This window comes from Cordyceps javanica, chromosome 5 (assembly GCF_051103115.1).
Source record: "Cordyceps javanica chromosome 5, complete sequence".
In the NCBI taxonomy this organism is placed as follows: domain Eukaryota; kingdom Fungi; phylum Ascomycota; class Sordariomycetes; order Hypocreales; family Cordycipitaceae; genus Cordyceps; species Cordyceps javanica.
Window position 1 is genome coordinate 3,071,787 of NC_139299.1, and position 27,917 is coordinate 3,099,703.

At 53.1% G+C, this 27,917-nt stretch overlaps 10 protein-coding genes across 10 annotated transcripts; 3 read left to right on the forward strand and 7 right to left on the reverse strand.

Moving 5' to 3' along the window:
* Nucleotides 1-277: 277 nt before the first annotated feature.
* On the forward strand, nucleotides 278-1,337 carry V2A60_008142 (uncharacterized protein; the record flags this gene model as incomplete). Its single annotated transcript, XM_083259417.1, has 4 exons — nucleotides 278-299; nucleotides 352-753; nucleotides 807-1,088; nucleotides 1,153-1,337. The coding sequence occupies 4 exons, from the start codon at nucleotides 278-280 to the stop codon at nucleotides 1,335-1,337; spliced, it is 891 nt and encodes a 296-aa protein (XP_083115543.1).
* Nucleotides 1,338-1,698: 361 nt separating this feature from the next.
* Nucleotides 1,699-4,326, reverse strand: V2A60_008143 (uncharacterized protein; the record flags this gene model as incomplete). Its single annotated transcript, XM_083259418.1, has 8 exons — nucleotides 1,699-2,342; nucleotides 2,404-2,550; nucleotides 2,615-2,908; nucleotides 2,992-3,158; nucleotides 3,211-3,380; nucleotides 3,467-3,675; nucleotides 3,754-3,988; nucleotides 4,069-4,326. The coding sequence occupies 8 exons, from the start codon at nucleotides 4,324-4,326 to the stop codon at nucleotides 1,699-1,701; spliced, it is 2,124 nt and encodes a 707-aa protein (XP_083115544.1).
* Nucleotides 4,327-4,971: 645 nt separating this feature from the next.
* Nucleotides 4,972-6,611, reverse strand: V2A60_008144 (S53 family peptidase; the record flags this gene model as incomplete). The annotated part of the gene is made up of 2 exons (XM_083259419.1): nucleotides 4,972-5,052; nucleotides 5,115-6,611. 2 exons carry the CDS (start codon nucleotides 6,609-6,611, stop codon nucleotides 4,972-4,974), a joined length of 1,578 nt encoding a protein of 525 aa, XP_083115545.1.
* An 854-nt stretch (nucleotides 6,612-7,465) lies between these two features.
* V2A60_008145 (cytochrome and DOMON domain-containing protein) lies at nucleotides 7,466-8,863 on the forward strand (the record flags this gene model as incomplete). The annotated part of the gene is made up of 1 exon (XM_083259420.1): nucleotides 7,466-8,863. The coding sequence occupies one exon, from the start codon at nucleotides 7,466-7,468 to the stop codon at nucleotides 8,861-8,863; it is 1,398 nt and encodes a 465-aa protein (XP_083115546.1).
* Nucleotides 8,864-9,623: 760 nt separating this feature from the next.
* Nucleotides 9,624-10,649, reverse strand: V2A60_008146 (uncharacterized protein; the record flags this gene model as incomplete). The annotated part of the gene is made up of 1 exon (XM_083259421.1): nucleotides 9,624-10,649. One exon carries the CDS (start codon nucleotides 10,647-10,649, stop codon nucleotides 9,624-9,626), a length of 1,026 nt encoding a protein of 341 aa, XP_083115547.1.
* Nucleotides 10,650-11,297: 648 nt separating this feature from the next.
* V2A60_008147 (oxidase ustYa family protein) lies at nucleotides 11,298-12,447 on the forward strand (the record flags this gene model as incomplete). The annotated part of the gene is made up of 6 exons (XM_083259422.1): nucleotides 11,298-11,571; nucleotides 11,625-11,753; nucleotides 11,809-11,927; nucleotides 11,980-12,064; nucleotides 12,117-12,323; nucleotides 12,377-12,447. 6 exons carry the CDS (start codon nucleotides 11,298-11,300, stop codon nucleotides 12,445-12,447), a joined length of 885 nt encoding a protein of 294 aa, XP_083115548.1.
* Nucleotides 12,448-12,839: 392 nt separating this feature from the next.
* V2A60_008148 (oxidase ustYa family protein) lies at nucleotides 12,840-14,049 on the reverse strand (the record flags this gene model as incomplete). The annotated part of the gene is made up of 5 exons (XM_083259423.1): nucleotides 12,840-12,931; nucleotides 13,004-13,207; nucleotides 13,269-13,478; nucleotides 13,544-13,672; nucleotides 13,725-14,049. 5 exons carry the CDS (start codon nucleotides 14,047-14,049, stop codon nucleotides 12,840-12,842), a joined length of 960 nt encoding a protein of 319 aa, XP_083115549.1.
* Nucleotides 14,050-15,010: 961 nt separating this feature from the next.
* On the reverse strand, nucleotides 15,011-17,736 carry V2A60_008149 (S9 family peptidase; the record flags this gene model as incomplete). The annotated part of the gene is made up of 3 exons (XM_083259424.1): nucleotides 15,011-15,054; nucleotides 15,109-15,378; nucleotides 15,462-17,736. 3 exons carry the CDS (start codon nucleotides 17,734-17,736, stop codon nucleotides 15,011-15,013), a joined length of 2,589 nt encoding a protein of 862 aa, XP_083115550.1.
* Nucleotides 17,737-18,646: 910 nt separating this feature from the next.
* On the reverse strand, nucleotides 18,647-20,325 carry V2A60_008150 (uncharacterized protein; the record flags this gene model as incomplete). The annotated part of the gene is made up of 3 exons (XM_083259425.1): nucleotides 18,647-19,657; nucleotides 19,752-20,138; nucleotides 20,212-20,325. 3 exons carry the CDS (start codon nucleotides 20,323-20,325, stop codon nucleotides 18,647-18,649), a joined length of 1,512 nt encoding a protein of 503 aa, XP_083115551.1.
* A 1,062-nt stretch (nucleotides 20,326-21,387) lies between these two features.
* Nucleotides 21,388-22,766, reverse strand: V2A60_008151 (uncharacterized protein; the record flags this gene model as incomplete). The annotated part of the gene is made up of 4 exons (XM_083259426.1): nucleotides 21,388-21,501; nucleotides 21,564-22,440; nucleotides 22,499-22,610; nucleotides 22,676-22,766. 4 exons carry the CDS (start codon nucleotides 22,764-22,766, stop codon nucleotides 21,388-21,390), a joined length of 1,194 nt encoding a protein of 397 aa, XP_083115552.1.
* Between the last annotated feature and the right edge of the window lie 5,151 nt (nucleotides 22,767-27,917).

Sequence of the window (27,917 nt, forward strand, 5' to 3'; positions counted from 1 at the left end):
TGACGTCATGCGAAAACGGTCGGCGATGAGCCAACACTTGTGACGACAAAAACCGTCATTGATGATATAAGCATGGTGTCTTTTGTTTGAATTTTCTTTTTTGAGGGCAAGAAAAAGTCCGATTTTTCTGTAATTGCCGTAATATATTGGGGGTGAAAGAAATGCTGCAAAACGAGATCTTGTGTATCTAGATTTCTCTCTGCTGTACAGTTGGCAAATTAAAACCGATGTCAAGATAATCTCAACACTACTACACGCGTTTTGATCAATTTACACCATGGCGTCTCAATTCAAAAACGGTAAAAGGCATTTCATCAATCTTATCGCCGCAGAATGCTGACTGTTCTCCAGAGCAGGACATTCCCGTGTCTAAGCAAGACTTCCCCGGCAAGGACCATGACATGCCGGATCCAAAGCCCTCGCGAGACGAGCTCCCCGACGCGGGCGGGCAATCCAAGACATACCGCGCCGCCAACAAGCTTCAAGGCAAACGCGCCATCATCACCGGCGGAGACAGCGGCATCGGTGCCGCCACGGCCGTGCTCTTTGCCCGCGAGGGTGCCACAACCTGCATCGCATACCTACCCGAAGAAGAAAAGGATGCGCGAGACACTCAGAAACAGGTCAACGACCTTGGCGGAACCTGTCACCTCATTGCGCTGGACCTCGTGAAGAAGGAGAATTGCAAAAAGGTGGTCGACTTTGCGCTGGACAAAATGGGTGGCATCGACATTCTATTCAACAATGCGGCGTGTGAGTCCAACCATGATTCACCTGTAAATGTCTTTAATCTGACATTAAAGCAGACCAAATGATGGTGGAGAGCATCGCTGATCTCTCAGAGGATCAGTGGGAGCATACGTTCAACATCAACATACACGCCTACTTCTACATGGCCAAGTACTGCCTGGAGCACATGCAAGCAGGAGCCACCATTGTCAACAATGCATCCATCAACGCTTACATCGGCCGACCGGACCTCCTTGATTACACATCTACGAAAGGTGCCGTTGTCTCGTTTACGCGCGGCCTGAGCAATCAGTGCCTCGACAGAGGCATCCGAGTCAATGCAGTAGCTCCGGGGCCTGGTAAGTCAACCACATTAAAGAAGAAAGAGAAAATTCAACACAGCTGCTAATGTTGTTGAATTAGTTTGGACTCCCTTAATCCCCGCTACAATGAACGACAAGGCTCAGAAAAACTTTACCAGTCCTATGGGACGGCCGGCGCAGCCTTCCGAGATTGCCACCTGCGTGGTATTTCTCGCCTGCATGGACAGTTCCTGCGTCAGTGGTCAGACTATACATTGCAATGGCGGAACTGTCGTAAATGGTTAATCTGGGCAATTTTGCGAGGGCCAAAGATTCCTCGTGTGCCGACCGGAATAGCTGGCCTATTTTTTTTTCTTTCTGATTTTTTTTTTACAAAAAATTGTGTTTCCTAGTTCCAATCATGTGCTGAAAGTAGATCCGCTGCGAGCTGCGAGATACTGTGCGACTGGCCGACTCAACATCGATCTCTATACCGTGTACGGAATCGACCGCGACTGATGCCCGTCTATTTGACGCTACCAAGGTCACTCTCTGTCGAATTCTCCTCCCCACCACGTCCCGGACAAAAACTTGATGGAATGGAACAGCTCAAAAAGAGGTAGATGTTCAATGCAAAAGTCTATCTATGGCGCCGGATATGTCAAGCCTAACATCTACCATCGGGGCACCCAAAACTTGTGCCCCAGCCATTGCCTCCCCACCCTACCGCAATCGTAAGCGCACCGTTGACTATGCCGCCGATTCCTTCGCCGGCGATGAGACCGGCGGCGACCGAAGACAGGTAGTTCTCGCTCGAACTCTTGTGCCGGCGCCTCCAAATGCGCGCCACTAGCGCCCCGATGAGCATCGCCAGACCGTACGGAGGTGAAGGCATGGTGAATGCGAGACCCATGATCATCATGTTGGGAAAGTACGGCTTCATGGAACTCTTTACGAGGTTTCGGAGCAAGGCAATGGTAGCACCGAGAACGGTGAAGAATACAGCAAACATCATGCTGCTGCTGGGGATGGCCGTTTCGGCACCGGCTGAGGCGGCCACGGCCACGGCACGCCAAGTAGCGATGGAGGGTCCACCGAATTCGCAACGACGGTCATAGGTAGCGTTATTACTAACAGATCTGCCCGAGCTCGTATCGTCGTGATGGATGATGCATGGGTAGGCGGTGCTGAAGAGGTTGAACAGCATCGGGGCTACAAGAGCAGCGAACAACGTCCCAATTACCTGGCCTAGAAATTGAGAGCTGGCAGGGGTACGCAGCAGATACCCAACGCGAAAGTCGCCCATCAGGTCTGTGCATGCATTTGTTAGAGTAATGCGTGAACACGGTTCATTGCGGAAATAGCGACATACCACAAGCCTGGCCTGCGCTCATGTTGGCCAAGGCACCGCCGAGGAGATTGAGTCGCTGCTGTAGCGCCATATCATATCCGGAACTGGCGTGGCCTAGGCTCAACACGATCTGCGACACTGTGGAGACTGCCGTCAAAGGAGTGGTATCTGTATCCCAACTGTCAATCAGAAGACACCAACAATCACAATATAGACGAGAACTGAGTGGTACCTGTTGCGCCAGTTGCTTGTATGGCGACAAGCGAGAGCGGAAATGCCAGACCCAGAGCGAGCAGAGTCTTGAGCGTCGAAATACCAAACGCAAATTTCATGCTGATGATGGCAAAAGCTCCGGCAAACAGGACTCCAGGAGCCCAAAAGAGTTTTGGAATACTGTGACGATTTGGGGGCGGCTTCTCGTCGTCACCAGTTGACAAAGCAGTGTAATTGTTTTGCCATATCGCCTTTACGCTAGGCATTGACAAATTACCAGAGTAAAACATGGAAAACCATTGGCATAGAATATCTGTGACAAACCCCGGATTATTAGTGACGGACCCAGTAACCCGGAGGCGATACTCATACCAGTCAAGGAAACTGCAAGCATACAAGCCACACCGGGCCATAATAACCAGTATCGTGGGCTGGGAGTGTCAGCATTTGTGTAGTCTGTTGACATGGACGTATATGACTGCAACTGCGCCCAGTACGGATCGGCCGAAACCTGCAGGCCGAATGCCATCCGTTGCGAGACAATGTATGGGCCAATCACTGCCCTGTCAATGTGTTATTAGCTGCCAGATCGTGGGGGCGAGTTGACGTGCTCACCATGCCAGGACTGAGCCTGCGAAAAAAGAGGCCGCGACGTTCATATCGACAAGCATGCCCGAACCAATCATGGCCGGTGTCCATTCAACGAACCAGCCCCAGCTCTCGGCAGCCACGGCAAAGGCTGAAAACAGATGCGCTCCGCGTGCCCATGTGAAAATGTGCCACTCCTGCCTCCTTCATTAGTTTCTGAGCCGAGGAGTCGGGGGTGGGGGAGAAGATGCAGAAACAGAGAGGTGTTGGAACATGTGCGCACCCAAAGGATCCCGGTGGCCAAAGGCGACAGAATTCGCAGTCCCGCGGCCGCAGCAAAGGCCCAGAGCGTGACGCGCATCTGTCTTACCGCGGCGGACGCTGAGCTTGCCGCCGAGTGCATGCCGCGGATGGTGAGCGCCGTCACGGTGGAGGAAGGGAAGACGAGGTTCAGATCGCGCGCAGATTTGTTTTCGATGAAGAATCTCCTCACTGAGCAACAACAACAACAACAGCAACAACAAGTACATGTTAGTCTAGCTACCAGAAATACTTTGCCATCTCACTCACAAGGCACAACCGATAGCAGCCCAAAGTAGCCTCCCGCAGCTGTGAGCAGCAAGATGTGTACAAGATCTTTGGACGGGGTGCTGAGCAGCCCGAGCTGATAGGTCGCCGGTATCGCCGAGATGAAGCTGCTCGACAAGCCGGCCGATGCTGTTGCAACCGTCTGCACAATGTTATTCTGGTGTGGGCTGAATGTGTCTGGCGACCAATTCTTGAGTACGGCGAATCCCATCACTGACTGCATCGTAAGCAATTAGCAAATTTGACTCGAGCTGTTTTTTTTTTTCGTGTTTCCGCCGTGATAGCGTGGGAAATTACCCCTAGGAGATTTGCAGACGACGTCCAACCAGTCTTCAGCCCGAGATAGATGTTGGACCCGTTGACCATGATACCGCAGGTGATGCCGACCAAGATGGCGGGAAGCGTCATCAGCGTCGTGTCCGGTTCCGGGAACCGCGTCTCAGGAAACGGTGTAAACTTGTCGGTCCAATGCTCCGCTGGTTCTTCTGCTGCGAAATCGCCAGCATTGCTGCATTCCGAGCCGCAATTTTGCTCCTCATCATCACCAAGGGCCATGGTAACAACAGCCCTTTGAGATTTCACGATAATCTCGTCGATGCAAATATTAGAGTGACAGCACCTCCTCGATAATCTGCGTCGCCACATTTGGGGAGTTGCAACAGCCGGGCCACCCCCCCCCCCCCCCAAAATTTTCGTCGATAGCGTGAGCGGCTTCTCATGCCGGAGACAGTTACGACGACAACCTTGCATACAACCAGCAAATGCGACATAGCGAGGTGACGGCGCATTAGCGTCAACAGCAGCCAAAGGATCTGCAGGATTTGTTGACAAGGCAGACAGTTTCATGCGCTAACGTCGGCCGCGTTCATTGGAACAATCCCAATTGGGTCATTCCCATTAGAGCACGCATTCAATACTAAAAAAGTACCAATGATAGGAAGAATCTCTTAACTAGAATTATCAAGATGAATATACAAGAAACTCAATAATACGCATATACTAGTAGTTTATAAGTTTTTTCTAAATTTGTAATATTTGAGAAGATACATGTCTTGTTGGATACTTTTTTAAGGGAAAACTTGTCTTATAAAAGTTGACTGCTTTAACAGAGATAACTGGAGAATAACCCAAGCAGAATTGGGCAAATGGCAACTGCTGGAGTAGCTACACCAGACCCGGGTTAGAGCTATGCATTGCACATCACATCCCAGGCAAGTAATACCAGGGGCGCGCAGCTCGGAACTGCGACGCCAGCGCCAGCTCTTTGAGTTTCGGAAACCACTATCGACAAGTTAGCTGGCAGCCACTGATGTCCAAAAAATAAATAAATCATGTCTACTTACGGGTGTGCCGATCCCAGTAGCGGGATCCCATCCCTTGAGCGCTGGAAAGCCTGACGTGTTGCAGCCCATGTTGGACCCAACAGTGACATCCCGGAAAGCAGATGCGCCGGCTGAGTAGAGCCACGGGTTGAGAAACCCGAGCGGCGGCCGGCCGGCTTCTATTAGCGCGTCGTTGACGAGGCCGATAATGGCGGCGACGGTCGGGGTAGATGCGCTGGTCCCGTCTTGAAGATGGGCCGCCGCGCCCCAGAGCACCGAGAAGTGGTATCCCATGGCTGCAATGTCTGGGTACGCGCGGCCCCCGCGATTGAACATGCCGCTGTAGTCGTCGCTCTGCTCCGGATCCTCCTCCACCCTGCGATCCAGGGCGGCCAGGTACGCCTCTACAGCCTGACGCTGGTACGCAGGCTGCGGGAAGACGTCGCTGAAGCCGCCGCCGGACGCATAGCTGCTGCGGGCGTCAAACGCCACCATCTCGGGCTCGATGAACCGCGTCGCGCCCACGGCGGTGACGTACGGGCAGCTGGCCGGAAAGCTGGGCATGAAGCGCGGCTGCTTCTCATCCAGCGTCACGCACTGCTTGGTGCGGCCGACGCCGTAGTCGCCGCTGGCCACCAGGACGGACACGCCTCGGGCCGCGAGCTGCGCAAACTCGGCGCAGACCCGCCGCGCGTACTCGCGCGGCACGAGCTTCTCGTCCTCGGCGTAGGAGATGGAAATCACAGACGGCGGGTTCTCGACCGTCTGCATGTGTCGCAGCCACGCCAGGTACGGCTCGTTGGTGTTCTTGGTGTGCATGCTGAGCGGGCTGAACGGCGGCTTGCCCCCGACGTTGTACATGACCAGCGGCGTCGGCCAGCTGATGCCGAGCATGGTCTGCGCGTCGAGCGCGCCCTCGTAGCCCTTTCGCTCCTTGTTCTGCTGCTCCGTGTTGGGCGTCTGCTGGTCGTCGCCGCCGTTGACCAACTCCACGGTGAAGTCGGCCTCGGCGTGCGCCGCCGCCGCGTCCGGTCGGTACCTTTGAAGATACAGCGCCACATCAGAGCGATTGGCCATCTGGCCGAGGAAGTTGACCATCCCTACCGAGTTCTTGTTGAGATGAGAGGCGCGCGGCGTATAACCCCAGGTCCCGTAGAGTACCCGCAGGCACAAAGGGGAGATGGCAAGACGGTTGCATGCCTCTGCTGGCGTGGGGTTTGCGGACAGCGAATCCTCGGCCGGGACGTCCAAATGCCCCCGATCGAGCTTGTCCTCTTCAACGAGCTCTTCATAAGTCGGTAGCCGGCCTTCGGTTTCCCACGCCGGTGCTGGAGCGCCGTATTTGAGCTGCGCCGTCGGTCGAAGAAAGACATTGGTGGGTGCGATGACTTCAATGACATCGATTAGGTGCGCAGGAAGCGACCATTCCAGTGTCCGAATAGCAAAAGTCCCAGAAGGAACGTGCTCGTATAACCAGTACTCTGTTTGCAGCAGTCGTTCGAGGCATTCTACTGGCATGGAAAGCTCCAGCCAGTCACCGGCCGGAGACGTTGACACATTTGCGGTTTTGAGGCCTTCTAGCCCTGACAGCCAATCCAATACACGTTGGACCTGCCCCGGCGCAGGTTTCAACAGTTTTTGAACTTGTCGAGCCGAAAGATGCTTCCCATAGTGTGGATGCGTTGGAGTCGAGACTACAAAGTGGTGAGTTCATGCGTAGTTGGGAATGGTATCATAAGGCCATACCCTGGAGCAGTCGTTCCTCAAGAGCCGCAAAGCCGTGCTGTACTAGACCGATTGAAACATCAATAATTTCATCCCGCTGAGCCCGGTGCTTTCGTTCCCATTCAGAAGGTTTTTGTATCAAACTTTTCCGCTGATAATCTGAGATGGCAGCAACGAATGCACCACTGAGCAGCAACAACAATAAGCTCTTGAGCCACCTCATCATGAACTGGACATGAGAGGTGAATTTTTTCGACGCCCTGCGATCCTCAGAATCAGACAATAAAACTCAGAGTCTCATCTCTCGGTTGCGATACGTGTACGAGAAGGCTGGCTGCCGAGCCGGATCTAGCTGTACTGTCATTGACGCAGCCGGATTATGCATGGTCATTTTAGCTCTCACTGCATCGAACCACGCCTCTCAGAGCAACTACGCAGCCTTCTTTGGAAGTAATGAGATCCTCTCCGTCGTAATAGGTCATTTCTCTTATCAATTTTCCGCTATACCGAATTTTGCTACTTTGGCTGGCTATGGCACATTTTCGCTTCTCGGGGTCAGTCTACGTATCCCCCCAATTTTGAAGGTCTGGGGCACAGATTCCATCACCATTGTTTTTCTTCATACTCTTTTTTCGCGAGGATACACAATGCTGCCTAGGCCAGTCACCCGTCTACGGCATTTAGTTGCTGCCGTACTTGCTGGCGTCTCGGTCCAGGCCACGCCTGGCCAGTACTGCAGGTTCGGCCATGCGACTGGCGAGGTCGACTTTTGCCTGGGCGTCCTGACGCACCGCAACTCGTCCACGAGCGGGCACGACATCTATCTCAGCCTCTCCGTCACGCGCGACACGGAAGTCGGCTGGACAGCAGTCGGAACGGGCTCGCTGATGGCTGGCGCGCTCATGTTCGTCATGTACGGGGATCCCGACGAGAAAGCGCCGCCGGTGCTGAGTGTCCGGACCGTACAAGGGCACCAGCAGCCCCGTCTGATCAGACAATCCGACATGGGCGGCGCAGACTTGCGCGTGCTGCAGGCACAGTGGATGCACACGACGCCCTCTGCGCAGCACGAGCAGTATGCCTTGTCGGCGAGCTACCGGCCACAGTCGGCGCGCTTCTCAATCGTGTGTTACTCTTGCGAACACTGGCCGGGCACGCCCATCACGCCCGACGCATCGTCTCAGCCGTGGATCTGGGCTTGGAACGACCAGCAGCGCTTTCCGGTGTACAGCTTCGACGCCGAGTTGGACATGCACGTGCACAGCGCTGGCCACGGCGGCTGGGGCCGCTTCTACATGAACATGGCAGAGACGCTCACTCGGCCTGGCAGCTATCTGCCCTCGTTCCCGCCGCTGCGCCCAATGGTCTCGCACGTAGGCGCCTCCGACACCCCGATAGGAGCCGCGGGCGTCCTTGCGGCGGCGGACGGATTCTGGCGCAAGGTACTGGCCACGTCGCCGCAGCAGCGTGCTCACGGAATTCTGATGGCGAGCAGCATCCTGGCCCTCTTCCCTGCCGGTGTGCTGGCGCTGAGAAGTGGCTCTCCGCGCGCGTTCATGTACCACTGGCTGCTGCAGAGTCTGGCCGTGACGTTTATGCTGGTCGGCGCGGGTCTCGGCGTCTTGCTCGTTCGCGGCCACGGACACGGAGGCGGTGGTGACCACCACGGAAGCGAGCCAGAGTCTTCAAATGGCGCTGCCGGGCATCATGACCATATAAAACGCCATGACGAGAGCTCGCCGGCCGCCGCTACCATGTTCATCGCACATCAGTGGATAGGCGGCGCGCTTGTGGGATGCATACTGCTGCAGGTTGTCCTCGGCTGGTGGCATCATGTCATCTTCGTTCGCATCCGCGCACGGAGCTGGGTGTCGCACGCTCACATTTGGCTGGGGAGAACGAGCATCATCGGCGGCTGCGCGAATTTACTGATTGGCATGGCGCTGGCGAGCTACAGCCCGATCAGTATCGAGACTGCCGGAGTATGCATTGTTTTGGAGGCATTGGGCGTTGCGTACTGGATAAAGCGAAAGCGTAGTTCTTAACGCAGCAGCCCACAACAGAAATTGGCCCATGTAATCTATCTATCGTTTTTTCGTCACATAATTGAAGCATTGCTTATCGCACTGCTGCATCAGGAGGTTCTCGCGGGCATTCAGCAAACAATTGCGCGAACTAGATAGTGTATTTACTATTTACGCCATTGAAGTCCTTCGAGTTGAAAGTCGTAGTTCAGCGCGATGCTTACTCGAATAGCTCCAAAATAGATAATCAAGCTCAATACCCCTCATTCGTCTTTCTTTCACCCTATTTTTCTTACGTTTGTATTTCAGAGGCCGAAGGAACAAGAACAGTCGGGTTTGTTGCGATCGAACTGACAGTTAGAATACCCTGCATTCGAGAGACTGCTTTCATAATGAGTTCAACCCGTGTTACATTGCATTAGCTTCATGCACGGAATCCAGATGGATGGAACTAACAGCATTGTCACCGTTTCTACACTACAGCGAGCCTTGTTGGAAGAATGTCCACGGGAATCAGGTAACTACATCAAATTGAAAGGAATCCACTATGACTAGCTAGCTGAAGCGTCAGCAATGTGTTGTCATGTACTATCCGCGACGACTATCTTTCTAAGCTATCTTCTAGCCTCGGCATCCATGAAGCTGCTCGAATGTTGCGGGCCGCCCAAGGAAGACACCAGACCACCTACTTCAGGATGTAGAGCTTAGGAAGCGCTACCTCGGTGTTTTAGCAACCAATTTCCAAGACCGAGAAAACAGGGGGTTCTTACAATTCATCTCTTTAGTCGGCCTGGTAGGCAGTGGCGGCATCAGCGTCGGAGCGCTTGTCGGCCTGGTAGGCGGTGGCGGCGTCAGCGTCGGAGCGCTTGTCGGCCTGATAGGCAGTAGCAGCATCAGCATCAGATCGACGGTAAACGGGCTCCGAATCAGAGCGCTTGTCGGCCTGGTAGGCAGTGGCCGCATCAGCGTCGGAGCGCTTGTCAGCTTGATAGGCAGTGGCCGCATCAGCGTCAGAGCGCTTGTCAGCTTGATAGGCAGTGGCCGCATCAGCGTCGGAGCGCTTGTCGGCCTGGTAGGCAGTGGCCGCATCAGCGTCGGAGCGCTTGTCAGCTTGATAGGCAGTGGCCGCATCAGCGTCAGAGCGCTTGTCAGCTTGATAGGCAGTGGCCGCATCAGCGTCGGAGCGCTTGTCGGCCTGGTAGGCGGTGGCGGCGTCGGCGTCGGAGCGCTTATCAGCCTGGTAGGCGGTAGCAGCGTCGGCATCAGAGCGCTTATCAGCCTGGTAGGCGGTAGCAGCATCAGCATCAGAACGCTTGTCAGCCTGGTAGGCGGTGGCGGCGTCGGCGTCGGAGCGCTTGTCGGCCTGATAGGCAGTAGCAGCATCAGCATCAGAACGCTTATCAGCCTGGTAGGCGGTGGCGGCGTCGGCGTCGGAGCGCTTGTCGGCCTGGTAGGCGGTAGCAGCATCAGCATCCGAACGCTTGTCGGCCTGGTAGGCGGTAGCAGCATCGGCATCAGAGCGCTTGTCGGCCTGGTAGGCGGTAGCAGCATCAGCATCCGAACGCTTGTCGGCCTGGTAGGCGGTAGCAGCGTCGGCATCCCAACGCTTGTCGGCCTGATAGGCGGTAGCAGCGTCGGCATCAGAACGCTTGTCGGCCTGGTAGGCGGTAGCAGCATCAGCATCAGAACGCTTGTCAGCCTGGTATGCGGTGGCAGCATCGGCATCACCACGGGCATTCAAAGCAATGGGTGAAGCTCCAACCACGGCGACAAAGGCCAGGATCTTGGCGACGGTAGAGGGATGCATATTGAAAGGCTGTTAATGAGTTGGCTCTGAAAACTTGTGCTTTGTGAGTATGGTTGGTTTCTCAAAGAGACAGAGACCCTATACCGCAGGTGGATCAGACGGCATTTAAGTAACATTGTCTATAGATCTTCATCTGTGCTGACCATCACCCGCATCGCTCGATGGCTTGAGCTGATATTGCGTATGAAGCCCAGCCAAGCTCACCAGTCCGAAGAGCCAGCGCGCACACCAATGGCCTGCCGCCGGCGAAGCTGCCTGTGCCGTATTGCCTGTCTCATGGGACCAGGAATGACTAGCGTCAAACTAGAATGTAGAGAAGCATATGCACGGTTGGACACTAGGTATGGGCTGGAGCATCCTTGCATACTCGAGAAGTACAACTAGATGACCTCGCATGTAGGCTCCGTCAGTGCTACGGCATGGCCACCTCAACACTGGCCTACTGAGTAGGCAGAGACACGCATGTCCAGTTTCTTCGAGTACTCTCATAATCCTTCTAGCTTCCACAAGCAGTATTGCCCGCCAAGACTTTACACGTTCTTCCTGATCGCCAAGTTGCTCCTTTGACTGCCCGCTTCCTGTCTCTATCACCAATGCGCTTGTTCCACTCACCATCTTGATCCTCAATTCCCCAAACCGTTACCAATGATGGATAAGGAGCATTCTTCTACAGAGTCTGAGCCTCGCTCCAGGTCATCGGAGACGTTCCTTGGTAGCGACTACCGCGATGAGGAGTCGAGTGACTACGACAAAGATACTCCCACAAAAGATCTATATCGGCGTAAAACGTGGGCACAGAGGCACCGAGCTGCGTTGGTCATTCATACTTTCATCTTTGCCATCTACGTTGGGATAGCGGCGTTGTGTTGGAAAAATGTCCTGCTGCGTCGGCACACGTGTGGAAGCTCGCCTGTGCTCTATAGTAAGTCGCCTTTCAATTGGTACCTGAACATGAATCTGACAAACAAATTCTAGCCCCAGTAGCGGACCATGTGAAGGAGAGAATTACATTCATCCACGACAGGCCTAGTGATATCAAGGCCAGTCCTTACGTTGGCAGCACGGGACCCGAGGTTGACGCAGCCTGGTATCGACTTCTGCGCCGTGAGTGATCAATAGTGCTTGATATCCTGCCTCGGTTGCTTATTTTTACGAACAGATCATAATATTCGAATCACGGATGATGAACTCCACGCCTTGAACCAGACTTCCATTCCTCTTGGCCAGGGTGGTGGATCCATGGGCATGATGGCCGTTTTCCACGAGCTTCATTGTCTAGTACGCCCTCGTCATTTAGCCATCCCGGTCAGATCTCTAACGCCTATCCTAGAAACTCGTACGCGAAGCTGTTTTTGCCGATCACTATCACGCAGATAAAAGCCCAGCCGAGAGGGCCATGTTGGCTGGCCACACCGGTTCGTCTGACTCTCCTGTGCTGCCTTGAAAGTTTGCTGACTATAGATTGAGACCACTGCATCGACATTCTTCGATCGGCTTCAATGTGTCGCGCTGATACGGCGATATTTACATACCACTGGAACGACGCAACACGCCTACCCAATCCCACATGGATGCAGATGCACCAGTGCCGAGACTGGGAGTCACTGGAAGAGTGGCTAGAGACGCGACGCATAGATATCCACACCCCGAACCTCTTGGTTCATCCGAAATATGGTCAGTTTTACGTTACTCATCAGATGTGTGTTGATTGCTAATTGAAACCGCAGGCCCAGCTTACCCAGGAGGGAAGCGAATTTCAGAGCCCCACGGACCGAAAGTGTACCCGCTGGATCCGTGATCCCATACTATGTATATAGATGATTTGAAAATTTATTAGTTATTTTCTTGGATAATTAGAAACATTTTTTACTTACTCCAACCTCGTCGCATATGCCTTGATGTCATCATTTACTGCAGGTTGGGCACTTCTACTCAGCTGGCCTGACTTTCTAAACAAACTGAAAGAACCATAAACGGCCTTGAGTGAGATACCCTCCCTTTTTGCTTGCTCGTGTAGTTCGACCGTATGTCGCGCCACTTCTCAAGCTGGCAGACCAAAGTTCACAGACAGGCCTTTCTTGCCGTGCAGAATTGCCATCTTGTCAGTAGGAAAATAACATAACAATTAGGTGAGAAGTGGAATTCAATAGATGCGAAAAGAACTTGAAACCATTTACTATCTGGATTAAACTATTTCCCATGCCCGTGGTTCTGCCCTACCAAGTGTCCATGAGGGTCTACGGCCCCAATCTTATCACCTTCGCCATCAGGATACGCAAGACCTGTTGGACTTGTTAGTTGCCAAACAGCTTTCTTCTTTTTTAGAAGACTATTCTTTTTTCTGCAGCACTTACCAAAGATTGGGTGTACGAGCCAGCCTGGCTTCATCATGTCGACCGAGCGGGCGCGTGTCCAGTCATCCAGCTGCTGCCAGTTTACGCACTGGTGCATTGTAGCGTTTGCGACGGGGATTCGGCTGTTGTCGTGCCATTCGTAGGTGATTAAACCAATGTCACCGTGACACATGGATGACTGGCGAAGAAAGTCGATGCAGTGTTCTATCAAGATGTCAGCCACCTCCCCGTCCCCAGTTATTCTCCTCCGCGGAATCCAACATACCATTGTGTAGTCGGTTCATCTCATGCTGCTCGGCAGTCAAGTCGCCAAAATAATAGTCGGGATACATGTACTGATGCAGACGCTTGAGGCAATGCAGCTCGTGGTAGACGTTGAGCGTGCCGAGATAGCCACCACCCTCGGGGACCGCAACGCCGACGTCTAGTCTGTCATAGTGTGCCATGATCTCTGGCTCTATAATGATGTTTTCGTCTGCACATGTATAAGTATTTCGAAAACTGCGGCTGCTATTTGCATCGGGAAAAAAAACAACTCACAGTTGAGAAGATCATGCCACGCTTTATCCAGATCTGCATTTGGCTTTCCTGAAAAGGAGCCCTTTTCTTGTATCTTATCCTCGAGGGAGAACTTGTGCTCCTCCCATTTGATGGCAGGGATTGCAGGCGCTTCACCATGTTTAGTGTGCTGTCTGATGGGGTGGGAAAGATGACAACTTACAAATTGGCATGCCTTCCATCCGCGCACTGCTCTTCTTGCTCTTAAGCACCGCAAAGAGAACTGCGGCATACACTGTGAAGAGAACCATGTGGCCGATGACGAGAACGCTGGTTCGCTTCCACCACGGCTCACGGTACACCAGGCGAGGCAGGCGAGAGTGCCCTTGCTTCTGAATCAGACCCTCGCCGACATCGTCGCTGGAGGCGTCAAGCGAGTCGCGCGATGATGAGTTGCCGCTCGGCATGTACATGGTGGCACGCTGAGCTGGCTGATGGTCAAAAAACCGGTAGCACCAGTCTTTGACGTTTTGCTTGAACGAAGACATGATGGCACGATGACTTCCAAGGAAGGAGTTTCGACTTGGGAAAATTTTCAAAACAAAATTTCAGATAGGTTTACAGACTTTGAGAATTCAAGTAGATTGTTCTGTCAAAGACGGTGCAGCGAGGAGAGGGGACCTGACCACCACGGGCAGCGGTTGCCAACGAATCCTTTCAGCACTCCGACTTCTTTGCGTTAGTGACTGCACTATCAGCTATCAGACGCCTTCAGCACCGTCAAATATGACCATACAGGACTAGACTCTCTCCTCGCTTCAGCAGGGCCCTCTGCGTGAATGGGGGGGGGGGGACACTGCGAAACGAAGCATGCAGCGAAGCGCGCTAGTCTGTGATGTACGAACGCTAATGAGGTGACTTTGCATTAGTGAGAGCTTCTATGTCGGGCAAATGAACATCAGAAGTCGGCTGCAGTTTGGATCAGGCGGCCTCGGCAGTTATAGTGTAGCGCAAGCAAAAAGGAAAAAAAAATACAGAGTTTGGCTCTTGAGATCATGTTGATCCTGTATGGTATCAGAAAAGACGTGTAGGTTTCAGAATGGGCGGATTTTCGGTTCGATGTCTTATATCGTCCTTTGCACTTTAAGAAAAACAAAGTCCTACTGAAGCTAAAAAGATCAAGATATTCTTTCGCCATTTGAGAGCTGACTGCTGTTATCATCTACATATCCCCAATCGCTGTAGAAATGCAAATAAAATCTGACGCTCCCATGCTGGGGATGCGAGACTATGGGGCAGATAGGATACTGGCCGTGGAATGAAAGAATGTAGCTCCAGGTGACCTTCTTCAAAACAGTACCAGTAAGAATCCAAAGATCCTTTGACTGCCTTCTCATACCAAAATCAAGCGTCAGGCTATCGTAACAGTCTATTTCGAGGACAGAAAGCGTGGCCTCCCCATGAGAGATACGTAAGGTTTATTGGAGAGAAAAATATATAGTTCCTGTGTCATGGCTCCAGCACCATGTTACTCTTCAACCAGTCTAGCATTCCTATTCTATTGTTTAGCTGGTATATCGTCTCAAGCAGTGAAAGCCATGACTTACTCTGATACAATACCTTTCGAGCTCCATGGAAGCGAATCGCGTGATCGGAATCCGGAAACAGCATCATATCGTAATTGTCCGCTGCCGCTTCGACCAGTCTGTCAACCAACCGCAGGGTATTTTGCACATGCACATTGTCATCAGAAATGCCGTGCGCGAGGAAGATGCGTCGCAGGCCTCGAAGCGCCGTCATGTTGGCAATGACTGTCGCGTCGTAGCCCGCGGTGTTGTGATCCGGAGTGCCCATGTGCCGCTCGGTAAAGAGCGAATCTATCACAGAAGCGTCAGTACTTGCTGTAATTTACAGACCCCCTGCGTACAGTTGCAAAAAAAAAAAAAAAGAGCGCGCTGACCATAGAGTCGCCAGTCAGTTACCGGCGCGACGGCCATGCCGTACCCAAAGGTCTGCCCTGCATCCATGCTCAGGGTTTTGAGAGTCAGGTATCCGCCAAAGCTCCAGCCCCAGATTGCGAGGCGGCTGGGGTCGACGTAGTCTTTTGCCTTCCAGACGCGCCCTGCCGCGATCTGGTCGAGCGCCTCAAAGTGGCCGAGCCGGCCGCGCACGACGCAGCGCGCGTCCCGCCCGTTGAAGCCGGTGCCTCGCCCGTCGACGACGACGACGACGTAGCCTTGCGAGGCGAGCAGCGCCGCAAAGTCGACTGCGAATTTTCGGGTGACGGTCTGCGAGCCTGGCCCTCCGTAGGGGCTGAAGATGACCGGGTACCGTCGCTCTGGGTCGAACCCGGGCGGAAGCAGTTCCAGGACCGGCGCTGGACTGCTGCCGCCGAGATGTAGATAGTGATACCGACGCTGGGGCAGAACCGACACGGCTTCTTCCGTTTTGAGAGCAAGGGCCTTGTTAGATTCCACGGCGGCGACAGTCTCGGGCCCATCCTGCCCCAGGGCAACGATGGATGTTCGCGGCGCTTCGGGCCCCTTGTACTCCAGTAACGCATACGCACCACCGGGGGCAAACGACACATCGTAGTAGGCTGGGCGCGTATCCTCACTCGAAGCCAACTCGTATCGACCATCTAGACTGGTGCGATATAAATGCCGCTCATCTGGATGCTGCGGAACTGTGCCGAGGAAATACACCCAACCATGTTTTCTATCAAATATTGTTGGGGCATCGGCAACCTCCCACTGGCCCATCGTCAGCATGGTTGTCGGCTTCGAAGTGCGCAACGGTGTATAGTAAGCCAGGTGGTTGTAACCGTTGTGCACGACCAGGTCAACATAGCCGTCGTCCGAGATGTTGCGGGACGGGTCGGCAGGAATGAAATGGACGACTTTGCGGATCGGCTCGACCCAGCAATCTCCCGAGCCCGACTCTGTGCGGAGCAGCTCGCCTTCGACGGCGGCCATGTCCGTACGCTCCAGGTCGATGAGGAAGACCACGAGGACGGAGCTCTCCCGGTTCGTCTGCTTCACGAGGAGCAGCTGCTCAGAAAGCCAGGAAACGCTGAAAATGATGCGCTCGTCGTCGGGAAGCTGGCCAGGGAGGTCAATCGTGAGCGGAACGCCACGGTCGACATCGTAAATCTGGAGATTGACGACGGGGTTGGGCGTGCCAGCTTTTGGATACCGCACCAGTCGTGGCTGCGGATACAGCTGGTGTCGGTCTGCCGACGTGTACAGACTCATCGTGTACGTCTGTACCGTGGACTCGTCGGTGTGCAGAAATGCCAAGTATCTGCCTCGGGGCGACCACCACAGCGCGACATTGCTCTCGAGAACCTCCTCTTCGTAGCCCCAGCCGGGGATGCCATTGTACGTCGTGGGATCAATGTCCGCCGTCACAGGTACAATGGCGGCATCTCGCGTGCGGCGGAGGTAAATGTTGCCGGCGCGGACAAAAGCTACATTGTCCCCGTCCGGGGAGACAACGGCAAGCTGGGCCTCCTCGAACGGGTGGTCGCGGTCCAGGGGCTCTACAGTAGACGACGTGCTGTTGAGGTCCAACAGCCAGTAGAGTGCGCGGAATGAACGTCGCCATTCTTTGGTCCTGTTGGAGAGAAGGAGCCCATATCGTGCGCTTCCGTCCACCCAAAAATCTTCGGGAGACACCCTTTGACCTTGGTACGTGTATGACGAGAGTAGAGTGTCGTCTCCGCTCAGATCCAACGTCTCCAGAGTAAACGATCCGGGCTTGTCACTGTGAGCTGCCTCCACAATGCGCCGTATCGAAAAGCTGGCCTCGCCGGCGCTTGGCCTGGACTGGTCTACCAACAGTGCCTCCTCACCACTTGCAGCCCAACGGAAGGTGTGTGGTGCTGGTTTCCAGGAGCCGTCCAAGATCTCGTCCACGGAAAGCCCCTTTGCCAAGGTATCATCCTGGGGAGACTTGCCAAATTGCTCATCTGGAGCATTATGAGCGCCCGTATCAGTTGCCGGCTCACCGTCTTGGATGTGCGGCACACTGATCTTTGACAGTGGAACACTGCTCCCGCCCAGAGCATCCCATGGTTCATTCAGAACGCCCCAGAACGCGGCAATCCATCCACTTAGTGAGATTAAGCAGAGAGCTGCAAGCCAAATAGGTTTCAAAAATGAATCGAGATGCCGTTGTTGCCTCCGCCGCGTGAAGCGCGAGTAACTCTCGAAGTCTTCTTGGTCGCTACCCATGTTTCAGTGTCGACCGGTTGTAGAGCATACCTCCACTGCCTGTAACGAGGTTGTGTCATGTAGCACCTGTAGCTTCAAGGCCCGTGAAGGTTTTTGTTTCCGGAGAATCACGAAAGATTTTGACACAAAAATGTTATTCTGGCAGACAGGAGACGTGATCAATGCTTATGGCTAGCAAAGGCAGCCAGAACTACCCTATGTACGAGTCGGGTGTAAGTCATGAGCCCTTCCCGCCCCCCTCCGCATCCGCAGGGGGGAGGATAGGGGTCCTTTGGCAGCGACAGGCTACGGGCAGGATGGGCAGGATGGGCATAGGTAGATGCGTACAGAGTACTCCGTAATTAGTTACAGATTACACAAATACGCGAGGTCGCTGCATTGGGTTGAATGGGGAATGGGGGCTGGCTGGCCCACGCCTTGGCCCCATCCGCTATTAGTCCTGCCGAGTCAGCGTGAACGGCCGTGTAATTCACTCGACGGCATTCATTACACATACGTAGGCTACGACACGCAGTTACGGATCGACGGCAAAGACGGCCGCTACACATGCCTGTGCGGAGCGAGCCCGGGGTCCTTCCTACTGCTGCGGTCGCGCATGCACAGTCACCGAGCCTGACATTTAGCGGCGCTTCCCTAGTTTCTATGTGGTGCATCAGATTAGATTGTCATTGCGTAATGTGGTTTGGTCGGGTTGATTCACAAGTCTGGGGCTAATAGCTTTTTTTCTGAAGGATCGTTGTTGACCCATAATACAGATTAGTTTCCCCGAGACAACTCTTGCCGTCGACCACAGCCTGGCCAGAACTCGTACGTCCCCGGCCTCGGCCTGCCAATCCCACCCTATTTCGCCGTGGCAGGAATCTGTATAGTAAAGAAAGCCCAATGTAGCGCCATAGATAACTAGAGCTCGCTATCCTCGCCCCAGAGCCCGCAGGCGGGCACCATAACACCATAGTAGTACAGGAATCGGAAATCCCACCACCACCCAGATGAGGCCGAGGACCGTATTGCCCCACCCGTATCCCAGCGCATCATACATGGAGGGGGCAAAGATTGGGAAGACAAATCCGAGAATGTTGGAAAGCATGCGCGCTGCGGCGTTGGCGGACGCGGCGTGCTTGAACTCATCCAGCAGATACGCTAGCATGCCCTGGCCAAGAATGAAGCTGCCGCAGACAAAGATGGCCGCGCCCACGTCGACTACCATCCAGTGTAAGTATTTCTCCGCTGCCCATCCGTAGAGGAAGATTCCCAACGGCATCATAAGGACACCGGGCACCAAGAAAGGCACGCGAAATTCGGGTACAGCCTCGCCCCCGTGGCGTAGTTTCATCCTGGCGTAGATCCAGTCCATGAGCGGGCCACCGGCTTGCGATGCCGTGATGGTACCCACAGCCAGCGCGAGGTAATTGAGACTGCTGATGGTCTCGGACTCGTGGTAACGCTCGATCCACAGCGTGGCGTACGTCGAAAGCAAAAGACAGTATACCGCAAAGTTTAACGCCATGATGACCGCAATCACCTGGATCGCGGGTCGATAAACCATGAGGGCCAGCCCCCGGAGCAGGTTTGCCCCGAGCCTTTTTCGGAGGTCGGCATAGACAGACTTGGCATACTGCAAGTTCCACTTGCCGCCGGCGGCGGGCGACTCATTGTCGGCCCCGGGTCGCGTCCTGGCTGCTTTCCTGGCTAGCAGCACGGGCGTGTAAGTCTCGGAGACGAAGAAGAAGCCCACCACCACCACGGCGGCGTCAAAGATGGAGAGAATCCAAAAGAGCCACGCCCACGGCAGGTGCTGCGCCGTGACGCCGCCGACGATTGGGCCCAGCGCGGGGCCCATGTAGGGGATAAAGGTGGCGAGGGCCAGAGAGCGCCCGCGCTCCTCGGCGCGGAACATGTCTGCGAGGATCGGGCTCGTGAGCTACCAAAAAAAGAAAGACAAAAAAAAAAAATTTGTCAGCAAGCTGTAGTAGACTGAACCAATGACGGCCCCCCCTTTTCGCGGAAGTTCTTACCGTGATGCCACAGCTGGCGCCGGACCCAGCCAAGAAACGGCTGACCGTCATGAGTCCTGCCGAGGGCCCAACCGGACACATTGCGTTCCAAAAGATGTAAAAGACGTTACTGGCGATCCATATGGGGCGCCGGCCGTACATTTCGGACAGCGCGGCGATGAGGAACGGGGCAAACGCGAGGCCGAGAATATAGATGGAAAAGGTGATTTGCGTGGCGGAGCTGCTGAGGTGCAGGTCGCTCCCGATCTGCGTGAGAGCGGCGGCCATCATGCTCGTCGACATGAGCGTGATGAGCTGGCCGAGAGACACGATGAGAGCAATGGAGATTTTGCGCCATGTCGACCAGTTGTACGGGTCGTGGGGGTCGTGCGAGGACTCCCAGGTTGCCTGTTGGTAGAGCACAGTTTTGTTAGTCGTCCCCCGAAACTATTTTCCCCAGCGGCCACACTGTTGTACAAACGCCATGTTCTTGCAGCAGGTCAGAGAGCCGAGCCTCTTCGCGCGTCGTCGTCACTGGCGGCGGCTGGACCGATGCTGCGGTGGTTTCAACCGTCTTCTCCTCGTCGGAAGACATTGGGGGCGAGCAATTGGAGCGAATACCGTGACACACAGGGCAAAATACGAGATTGAATTGAAAAGTGAAGAAAAAAAAAAAAGGTTCTGGACTCGGATACGGTTACACAAACATGCAAACTGATTGATAACAGTCGAAGCCGAGCACCGAGGGCGCCACAGCCTTACTGTGGAGAACAAAGTCGAGGCTCGCACCGAAGGCCGCTCATTTCGGACTCCGAAATCCTGGCACTGTCATGGCCCCTTATCTGCAGGGAGGCCATTCGTGTCAAAAAAAAAAACAACAACATCAAAGTTGCAAAGAGGAAACTCGGCTGTATTGTTTCCCCTGCTTACGCATCTGTCTTGTCATTTCTGCTCCTCCTTCTCCGGGGTTTTCCGTCCGGCAGTCTGTCTCGTGCAGTGCGCCCCCGGTCCTCACTCGCCCATTTTTCTTCAGCTGCCCGCCCCCTCCCCCCATCCAGATCGTGGAGTGTCCCGATGCCAAGCTGAGATGGAACGCTCGGCGCGCTGAACTACGGGCTTTGGTGCACTGACAGAGAGAGGAGGGAGGCATTGCGCCATTGCCCGGCCATGTTTGGTGACTACTACTAATAAATGGGCTTCCCACCCCTCCCCGCCAATCCTTCGCCGCCGGCATTGGTCTGGTCGCGCCCACATTTTATGGGGGTTGCTGGAGCAAAAGTGACCATCATTCGGGCCATTTTCCTCTCGAGGGGCCCCCTTTGGCCCCCATCGTCACGACTGAACAATCCAGGGCTGGACTTGTGCGAGACAAGCTTGTCTTGCGGAGCCAGCTTTGCGAGCCTATCTTGCACGCCAGGCATCTACGGGTCCTCCGTCAGAGGCAGACTGCACACTCCAGTTCAAAGAAGGAGAACAACAACAATTATCGATTTCTACAGCTTTACTAAAACGAGCCGAGTTCTACCCCGCCTTTACACTGAAAGCGAATGAAAAGTCCGGACCAATTTCGCAGGCCGACTTCTTTGGTTAGGTTTGCGGCTGTGGCAAGCATTTGCATCCTTCGACAAGGCATCAAGCTGACGAAGGATCTCTCGTATTAAAGTGGAACCTGGAGTAGGTAAACGAACACACAGATCGCCAGCGATGAGTCTTCGGCCCCCGAGTTGATCTTTTGCGCCACCTGCGATAGCAATGTCCAGAGAGAGGGTATCTGAAGCACGTCGTCAGCACGTTTGGCCCGCCGGCATTCATTTGAGACGCGATGCGGCTTGCCTGTTCTCTGAGAACGCTCTTGTTCTTCTCCAGCAATTGCTCGGCATCGTCATGGGTAAACAGCTGCTTGATCATGTTGGTGATGAAGGCCTGCGTCCGGTCGACCTGCTGCTGCTCGCCGGCCGCGATGCCGCTCAGCTCCTCGGCGCATACCGTCTCCAGGAGGCGCATCTGCCCCTCGTAGTACCCGCGTGCTTCCCTGCCCACCCAGGTCCGAGAACTCGCGTGCAGTTCCGTGAGCAGGCTGCGAAGCCGACGACTGCGTGACGTCGACTGCGCGTAGCGAGGAAGGGACCCCTCCGAGAAAGTCGCCGTGTAGTACGTGGCGGCCAGGTCATCGAAGCTGTCGAAGCCCATCTCCTCGGCCAGGATCAGAATCTTGGCGATGGACCTCTCCGCCGCGGCATCTGAGTCGACGCCTCCTCCTTGGCCTGCCCCAGAGGTCGTCGCTAGGGCCGTAGATGCCGACGGCTTGGCCAGGCTGGGAGTGGGGTTGCCCGCTGGTGGGCTTATCAGATGTGCGCCGCCACGCGTGTCGGAGCCTGAATTAGGTGATGGAAATGCTTCGCTGAGCTGTTCGGCTGCTTGCGATGCCCTCCGTTCCGTTGGCGCAGGGCTGATCCCGCGCAGCATTTGCCCCAAGTCGGAGTCCAGTGGCGGCGATGGCGCAAGAGGATGTGGGATCCGCATTGTTTCTGACAAGAAGTCGCTGCCGGGCCGGAACGCAGCCTCTTCGTTCAAGAAGAAATACTCCGACCCCGGCTCTTGCGATGCCAAAGTCCCTCCTGCCGGATCGGTCCACGGCGAGAGAAGCAGGGTCTCTCCCGTACCACTCAACGAATTAATAGGTGCCGAAGGTGTGCATATCATGGCGTCCCTGAGGATCAAGTCAGCTTGGGGGTCGAACGAACAGCCCCACGGCTCGTCTTATGTACCGTTGCGGTCCCCAGCACAGCATAGCTGGTGACGCATGTTGCAGTTGCGGTGTCTGCTTTTCCGCTGAATGTGAAGCTGCTGATGACTCCTTCTCCATGGCTTTTTGCTTCTCTGTGGCACGGCGGAATGATTAACGAGGAGGCTTCCTTGCTTTGTTATGGAAAGGTGAGGCAAACCTCTACGCCGTCTTTGTGCGAGTCGGTTTCTGGTGCGTTTGGCATCGTAGCTGATCGGGATGACGTTCGGTAATTGGTTCATGTCTGACATCTCGAAATTGATTGTTCTGGTGTTAATGACCACCTTTGTGACCAATAGAAGTGTAAAGCAGTCTGTGACGGGCGTGTATGGCAGCGTGTCTTATTTTTCGATTTCGATCATGAAAACAGCTCGGTCCGGGGAAGAGATTGGTAGCAATATAGATCGATTATGTATTCGATTCCATAGCTGTATTTGTATTTATACGAGCAAGGTTTATGTTTTAATCACGGGGCAGCGCTTTTACGGGCACCATTGCGTCTTTCCCCTTCGTTCTGCCTGCCGGATTAAGCCGACTATCAGTTCCAAACACCACACTAAGCGCTTGCCCCTCAACAATGGTGCTGCGAGCAGTGAGCTTTGTCTGCGTTAAGACTGTTGTCGAGAGCTGGTGAGGAAGCTTCCGTGGCGTTGCGAAACAAGGCTGCGCACGGCGGGGCAAAGCGACGTATCAGTATACAGTGGTTGAGTGGGTGGCGACGACTTATTTGTCTTTCCCGAGTTGGCATTACTCTCAGTGCACGAATGCCGGCACCCACTTGCGGGTCACACCCGCTTCCGGGCCGTCTCTTCCCACCGAATTGCAGCCTGTTTAATTGGCTTCCATAGCCATACTTTGGTTAGTTGAGATATAGATAGAGATGAATAAGTGTTAGAAACACTATCAAAGGCTCTCACTCCATAAGAAAGACTTGAAAATGTAGAAACCCAAGAACTAATAATAACAAAAAAAAAGAAAAGAAAAATCCTTCACCTAGTTCTATATACGTTGATGTTTTTATATGTCTTTTTATTTTCAGTATGAACTTCTCAAGATTAATAAAAAGAAAGTCATTGAAGATTATTGAAATAATGTAGTAGCTTGGAATCCGGTACTAGTTGGATAGTTTATTCAAGATCAGGCTATAGGATCATGGTACAATATATCTAGCGCCACTCTAGACCTTCTAGAGTAGCAAGTGGAACGGGTGAGTTTTGAAGGGGTACTTTAGCCGCATAATGTGCTTATCTATGACTGGCCTATGAATTTGCCTGGACCTTGCTTCAAAACTCTAATCAAAGAGCCTAGTTCTATATACTCCATTGCCGAGGGTGCAACTAGGATAGGAGGGGACTCAACTGCTATAATGTAGATGAGCTGTCATCTTTTTGCTACGTCAGAACAGCACAACTTGTCTTTCAAGAAAGTAGACCAAGATGTCTACAGTAACGATGGTGCCCGAAGAAATCAAGAACTATCGCCGTGACCCTCTCAGCCGCCCAACGAAGGTCACCTTCCAGGCCAAACTGGCGGCAAGCGGCGGCATGGGCGTACAAGGAAAGCAAATTAGAAAGTTCGCAGAAACACTATTCTCTTCATTATACAGGCTACGAACACACCAAAGTGTGTCGTTGAATCAATTCATCGAATCGTATCAATGCCTCCAGAGTGTGACGACGGTGCTGAGAAATGGCTAAGCAGCTACAAGCTCAGGTCGGCCCAGCCTATAACTGTCCGGGATAATAAGAAAAGCCGAGATCTTGGTAATAGGGAGATTATCGAAGTGATCAGGGTCACATGGCCCGATGGAACGCCACACGTTAATGACAATTCAGCAGCAGCCTCTTAGTATTTTCAACTTTTATGAGGAGGAAAAGGTAAAAAAAAAAACGAGTCTTTGGACGGGGGATCGCGTCGACAGAGTCCGGTTGGCTACCACCCACATTTGACTACGGAGGAAAGACACCGGTGGTGGTGAATATGGGGCAAGGTATCCCCGAGGAAGACGTGAGCACGAGTTCTCTCTTGACTTTCTCCTCAAAGACGAGTGGGACTACAAGGTAAAACGCCTCTTCTTCTCTCGGCGCTGCTCATATGGCCTAGCCCAGTTGCTTGCGCAACGAAAACCAAAGCGGCCAACCTTTCGGCGCTGATCAGCGTCCGTATCCGTGGCTCTCGGACCGATAGTCAAAAGGTGGTTCTAGCTCTCTACGGATGTCGATGGCTAAACGCTTGAAAGAGGAAACAAGTAAGAAACGAGACAATCAGCCGCTACATCCATGGTCGGCAACTAAATAGTCTTTGCCCCAGCTTTTGCAATGCCTAATTTTGTCCTTTGAGCAGAAAGTCACGCATGTGGATCTCCATGTATATATTATTCAACGGTTTTTATACCAAACGGTGGAATCTTGTCCAGATCGGACATTTGCTTTCCGGTCTGCTCTCCGTATCACATTCAGCTGTATGGTCTTTGGGAATGTCTCTCTTCGAAGAACCGTGGCCGAAGAAGAAGGAGCTGACCAAGTGGCTCAATGCAGGTTTTGTGCCTGATGATGAGCTCGGCATCTGCGCTGCACGCCTCTCCTTTTTGGATAAACGCTATCCTAGAGACGACATCGCTTCGCTGCGATGGGAGTAGATGTGCAACAAACTTCTTGACGTTTTTGGACAGATTAATTCAACACATGTTGAAATCATCCCTAGCCTATTACGTAGTTGTGCGTTAAGAAGCTGCCTGCAACGATTGATCGTTGTGGTTGTACAGCTGTTTTCTCAAGATGGCGGTTGATTAGCTTTTCTGTGCCTATCCTGATCTTATGTCGGGAATATAAGATATCCATCATCGTCGCATCGAACTCTGTTAAGAGTTACCTACGAGATATCCAGCAGCTACGTCGCGAGAGCAGAGGCAATGCTTTGACTGTTTGTCTGGCTTGTTTGAGTACCATTTTCCTTCGATCTTCAAAACTAACAAGCTATAGTTAACAAAAAAATATTTGACCTCAGTGGCTGCCTAGGCTCGATTTCTTTGGTCGCCGCTGCACAGCGCTTCATCTGTTGCCTTTGGGCCATCAAAACGGCAATTATTGACCTCGACGCAGATAAAACGATCGAGTTCGAGACCACTTGAGTTTGAAAATAAGCAGTGAGGAGAATGGCGTGACTCGAAACTGTCTCTTCGCAAACAACGGATCCCGGCCCAGTACAGCTTCAGGTTATAGATCGCGTGTCGGACACCAGAATAGAGGCCAGTGAACCGTACTGCTCTTCCCGCAAACTGTGAACCCTACCAACATGAATAGTTCTTACTGGAAACTGGATCCTAAACGAGGATGAATCTTGTTTTACGACATTAAATCATCCTTCGGCCGCAATTGCCCTATCCAAGGATTCGCCCATAATTTCTTTTACCTGACGTATCGCGAGCATCTAGCGTAGATCCCTCAAAAGGGCCTTTGTAAGGTAATTGGAAGTATGTGTAGAATCTTTGAATTTGCATGCCGCTTTACATGCAAGGCGTGAAGCGAACGACCAGTGTCGGATTTCTACCCCGTACTCGCACAAGCAATGATGTCTCATATCGCAACAGCCACCCATGCTCCTCCGGGCACAGATATACCAGTAATAGCCTTGCGATGAGTTTAGGCGAGTGGCAGACTAGCTGTCTACTTTTTGTAGCAAAAATATCAGACTGATGCAAGAGTCTGATGCGCCGCTCCTATGTCTCGGGAGGGGAAGTCGCCGCCTTCTGCTGCAGCTAGGCGGATTGCCCAAGGCTTACCATATCACTCTGTTTGTACAACCCTTCATATCCATAAGGATGGATCGGGAATTTGATTAATAGCCACCAGAATACTTTAACAAGGCCGGATAGCCCCCCCATCTCCTCCTTTTTCCATACGAAGTAAAGTCGGTAAAATATGCCAGAGCACTGCAACACGTTTTGCTGGTCGAGAAGGTCCCCAACGATGCTCAAAGTTCGTCAAATTGACTGAAATATAATGCTGATTGATGTAAAGTATTAAAAGAAGAAGACAAAATGTCCCGAATCGCAAAATCCCAGCAGTTGTATGACGTTTTTCATGGCATGTGCTGGTGGAGGGGGACCTGCAAGCAACCTTCAGCTCTCATGCAGCCAAACCGACAAGGGTATCAGGCAGACTGCGTGTCTGCTAGCCTTCTGTGCTGCATGAAAAATGAGTGACTTCATCCTTGCGTTGTCTTTGACGTCAAATCCTACGATTTCTTCACAAAATCACCGTCAGCCTTCACACAAGTTCGAGCTGATATTGCACTATCTAATCTTTCGCCTTTCTATGACTCTTCATAGCTCTTAATGGAAAGAAACAGTAAGGAGCATTCGGCCGGGACGGTAACGCCGCCGGAAGTTGAAAGTGTTGAGGATATTGCGAATCTCAACCAAGGGAGAGATGCATCTGAGCGTTTTCTGCCAGATGATGACCAAATGTCCATGGAAAATATGGAGGCAGTGTTGGATTTGGACGGGTCCCCAGAGATTTGGTGACGTCTTTCACGGAGAGACTACAACTTCACCCCTTGGTCGCGCGGATGGTGTCGCCTTCGACTGGGTCGAGTGAGAATTTACAGAAATACTTCGCCCAGATCGACCAGACTGCACTCAGACGATCGTTAGCTTCTATCCCGACGGTATATAAATCCCTGGTATCGACTTGCATGGCTTTGAAGGTATGGATTTTTCACTTGTTGTAAAAAGATCCCGCCGATGATCTTGCATCCGCAGCTCTGCTAGCAACTCTATACGTCCTACCAGGGACTCCGAGAGCGGTAGAGATGTACTAGCTGAGCATCGTTTTTATCTCTGCACTTTTGATGCTGTTCATCACAGGATGCCGATCATCGGTAGCTTTGGCTGAGCTCTCGTAGATTTCACTCTTAACATCCCGCTTCAAGGACTCGTCAACTTTGCAAAAAAAATTACGCGAAATTCGGCAACTTCTCCAAGAAGTCGGAATAAGGCTCACCGTCATTCAAAATGCGAATCGATACTTGAGAAACAGGTCTGCAAGAACCCTTCAAGGAGTTGTCACCGATTTGGCAAGTTTCACAAATTTGCGCGGGACACTGCGCAATGAACCTCCACCATTTTTGCTCCAGTTTCAACTTGGTCCAATTGGAGAAGAGTGCCGCCCAAGAAGGTTCAAAATGAGAGCTCTGCCCCCAGAGTCGGAGGTGGTGGCGAGACGATATCTTTACGAACCAGTACCTGTGGCTGGTGTTGAGATCGACTCTATCCCGTTGGCGCATCTGCTGAAGTCATTTTATAACCAAGACACGTTTTGGAGAGAAACATTCCCCAAGAAGCTCTCTGCCGAATTGTACCGGCCAGCGGGCACCAAAAATAGCGTAATTGGGTGGGTTGT